This window comes from Mastomys coucha, unplaced genomic scaffold (assembly GCF_008632895.1).
Source record: "Mastomys coucha isolate ucsf_1 unplaced genomic scaffold, UCSF_Mcou_1 pScaffold7, whole genome shotgun sequence".
Classification (NCBI taxonomy): Eukaryota; Metazoa; Chordata; class Mammalia; order Rodentia; family Muridae; genus Mastomys; species Mastomys coucha.
This window is the reverse complement of record NW_022196913.1, coordinates 29,108,348-29,112,116: the sequence shown is the minus strand read 5'-3', so window position 1 is coordinate 29,112,116 and position 3,769 is coordinate 29,108,348. Positions and strand designations below refer to the sequence as shown.

General features: G+C 45.7%; 1 protein-coding gene across 3 annotated transcripts in view; it reads right to left on the bottom strand.

Annotated features, from left to right (window-relative positions):
• The window catches only part of Kiaa0319 (KIAA0319 ortholog), a 65,223-nt gene continuing 61,454 nt past the window's right edge, over nucleotides 1-3,769 (bottom strand). For all 3 annotated transcript variants that reach the window (XM_031359025.1, XM_031359026.1, XM_031359027.1), the window contains one exon: nucleotides 1-1,258. In XM_031359025.1, the coding sequence (XP_031214885.1) occupies nucleotides 1,080-1,258 (179 nt within the window). In that variant the 3' untranslated portion in view covers nucleotides 1-1,079. The remainder of the gene's footprint in view (nucleotides 1,259-3,769) is intronic.

Genomic DNA, 3,769 nt, shown 5'->3' with positions numbered 1-3,769 from the left:
TTTTTTATGTGCTTGAGTATTTTGCCTACATGTATGAACTTTGTACACTCCTGCTGCTGCTGCAGGCCAGAAGAGGGCCCTGGACCCCCTGAAAGTGGAGTTCTGGACAGTTGAAAGTCATCATGTGAGTGCAAGGAACTAAACCACAGTCGTCTTCTGCAAGAGCAGTGAGGTTCTTATATATAGCCATTTCTCTGGTCCCTTAAATAAGGTTTTAAGCATAAATGGTGACTGTTCTGTCCAGTCATTTCAATGGAAAGTCCCTGCAGGAGCTCAGAGCATGGTGACCACACTCCCCTCATTAGGAGTGTATTTCAGAGCTTAGGGATATGTCTGTGTTCACCGAGTCCTCTCCATCTTCCATGGCAGTGCATACTCAAAAAAGTTACAGCAATAAGCAGTCAGTATGAATGTCCACCAGGGCTGAAAGAAGCCCCACTCTGGTTTCTTTTTCTTAGAGAAAGTGAATAAGAAAACTGTTAAACATTCAACATTGACCTGTAGGTCCTTCACCCCCTCCCCATCTCTATTGCCTTCTGTCCTTACATTCGGATGCTCCTGAACTTTGAGCTAGACACAGCTGGCTGCATCACAGACAGGAAGCTGCACACAGAAGGTTCCTGCCTCAAAGATGAACTGCAAGCTAATCCTGCAGGTCCCTTGAGGAGCCACTTCTGGAAGGTTCTTAAAGGCAGTCACAGCGTCTACAGAGAAATCAACCCTCGTTAACTTGTCTTTCCTACAGGGAAGTAGAAAGAGGTGTTAGCCTAATTTCATCATGGACAATAAATATAATAAAGTGTCCACTACAGAGACACAAAACTTCCCAGTAGATTCCACAGAGGTTTTATGCACCCCTTTTCTCTATGGACGAGCATCAGTTGAATAAGCAAGATTTTGTTTTGTGTCTTGAAAGTTCCAAGAACCTGGGACTTTTATCACTATGTGGAGTGCAGAGCAAGGCTCCAGGGAAAGGCTGCCAATGCACTCACTGTACCGAGCAGGAATCAGCTTTGTGTTTTAACTCCCACCATCCGGTGCTGAGCCACAGGCTCACGAGGTCCCTCCACAGAAGCCTGTTATCTGTCCTTTGAGTAACAACCAAAGGAAACTCCATTTCTGGCAGAGCCATTCACGGAACCCTTCAGGACCCCTCTCTCCATTCTCTCTCGGCTGAATAGCGTGTCCTGGTCACTTTCAAACTCAGATTCAGACACCATCAGACTGGAGTTGTGCTCTGTGCTCCTGTGCTTGATCCCTGGGGAGAAGCAGGAAGAGTGTGAAGACAGGCAGCACATTCCTCTCTCAGCTGTCCTTTTGTCTGTCTGCTCCCCAGTGTTCCAGGGAGGAATGTGGATTGCCCTCTAACTGGCCTTTCAAGCTGTCACTTACCTGGCAGGAGTGTTGGCATGACAGAGGCTTCAGGTGTCAGCCAACCTTGAATTTGAGTTCCAGTTACCACAGAATACTTAACCTCTTCTCATCTCCTGGAAGGTGACAGCGCTCACACCCATGGGTTTGTGGTAAGGACTGAATGAAACTGCCTGACAAGCCCTTCACTGTGAAGCCTGCCCCCCAGCTTTTAGCACAAAGTGAGCTCTCAACACAGAAATGCTATCATGACCTTGAAGTTTAACCCCACTAAATATTTTTGATAGATGATTTGAATTCTGGGGGATTGAAACAAAGAAGAGAATTAAGATATGATCCCTGATGTCATCGTGTCTAACAGGAAAATCTAAAGGTTACTGGGGGTGCAGGACCATGGCATTCATGTGGAGGCCAGAGGATAGAAACAGTAGGAGTTAGTTCTCTCCAAACACCACCAGTCATAGAACTTATGTAGTTAGGCTTGAGACAAGTACCTTTACCCACTGAGCCATCTCATCGATACTAATGCTTAAAATTTTTTGAAGAGATGTATAGTGTCTAACTAAGGAGTTAAAACATAGATCTAAGACATGACTCAAAAATATCTAAGAAGAAATAAAACTCTTGCATGAATCAAGAGGATATGTACATTCCCTGGCATCTGGAATTAGTTCTAAGTAGGATGGATTTGGACACAGAGGGATGTCAAGGTAGGAGGTCAGAGGGAGAGCATAGAACGTTTAGAAGCATCCAGAAGTATTTACAGAAAAAAAAAAAAAGATAGTGAGGAATGACAAGTGAGAAACAAGGAATAAGGCCAGAGAGGCACAAGACAGGAACACCACTTCGAGGGTTTGAATGAAAATGGCTACCGTAGAGCCACAGAGAGTGGCACTATTAGGAGGTGCAGCCTTGTTTGGAGTAGGCCTTGGAGGAAGTGGTCTCTGGGGGAGGGTTTTGAGGTAGAACTCTCAGCTCCTTCTCCAGCACTGTGTCTGCCTGCACGCTTTCATGCTTCCCACCCTGACTATAATGGACTAAACCTCTAAACTGTAGGCAAGCCCCAATTAAATGCTTTCTTTTTTTAAGAGTTGCAATGGCCTGAGCTGGCGAGATGGCTCAGCAGGTAAGAGCACTGACTGCTCTTCCAAAGGTCCTGAGTTCAAATCCCAGCAACCACATGGTGGCTCACAACCACCCGTAATGGGATCTGATGCCTTCTTCTGGTGCATCTGAAGACAGCTACAGTGTACTTATATATAGTAATAAATAAATCTTTTTTTAAAAAAAAAGAAAGAAAGAGAACATTAGACCCATGGTCTTTATATTTAAAAAAAAAAAAAAAAAAAGTTGCAATAGCCATAGTGTCTCTTCACAGCAATGGAAGCCTTAGCTAAAACAGCTGGAAAGGGCGGATTTTAATCCATGCACAGAGGAAATCACAGTATACAAAAAAGAAGGAAGCAGAGGGGAGTCTTATAGACTTGGAGGATACTGTGGTCTACTATGGTGTCCCCAAACTCTTACACTGAAACCTACCCCAAGGTGATGTTACTGAGCAGAGAGCCTGTGGAGAAAATTAGTACCTGTTGTGAATTGGTTCTAAAACTATATGTGTTAATTCGGCTCCCAAAATCACATGGGGACCTAAGACACTGAGGATGCTTGCTCTCAGTTGGCGCTAAATAAAGTTGCCAGCAGCCAATTGTTGGGCGGGGAGATGGGTGTGGGAACTTAGATTTCCCAGGCAAGGGAACCACCAGAGAGGAAGAGTTTTCAGAATTGCCATGACAGGGAAGCAGAAATATCAAGCCTGAGAGCTGCAAGGAAAAAAAAAGCATACAACCCTGTAAGAATCAGGGAAGAGTGGCCCCTGGGGTAACAGAGATGAAATATAAAACTTTAGTAAGTAATAATTCATGAATATCAGAGAGCTGGCATTAGCAATGCAGAAGGGTGGAAGTAGTCCAGTTGTTGAGCTGCTTAGGGCATATTAAAAATAAGGGCTTCCAGTCTGTCTGAGCTGGTGCCCTGAGCAGACCTCGGGCACAAGCTCTGCAGCCAGTCCCACAACACCCAGAGGAAGCTCCACTCCCAGGCACTCTATCACACCCAGGATCAGAGGTGAGGAGGACACAACATCTGTCCCAACACCAGGAGTAACTGGGACCAGCAGGACCCAGGCACACAGAAACTCTGCCAGCCCAGTGGCTTGGGTTGCTTCTGGTCTGTCTGGGCTGGCTGGTAGGCTGGGCGAAAACTCTGCAGTCATTCCCAAAACATCCAGAGGAAGCTCTACTCTCAGGTGCTCTAATAAGCCCAGGGTCACAGATCCCAGAATCACAGGATCACAGAGACAGCTTGACTCTGAGGAGTTCTGATACAATCAGGATCACAG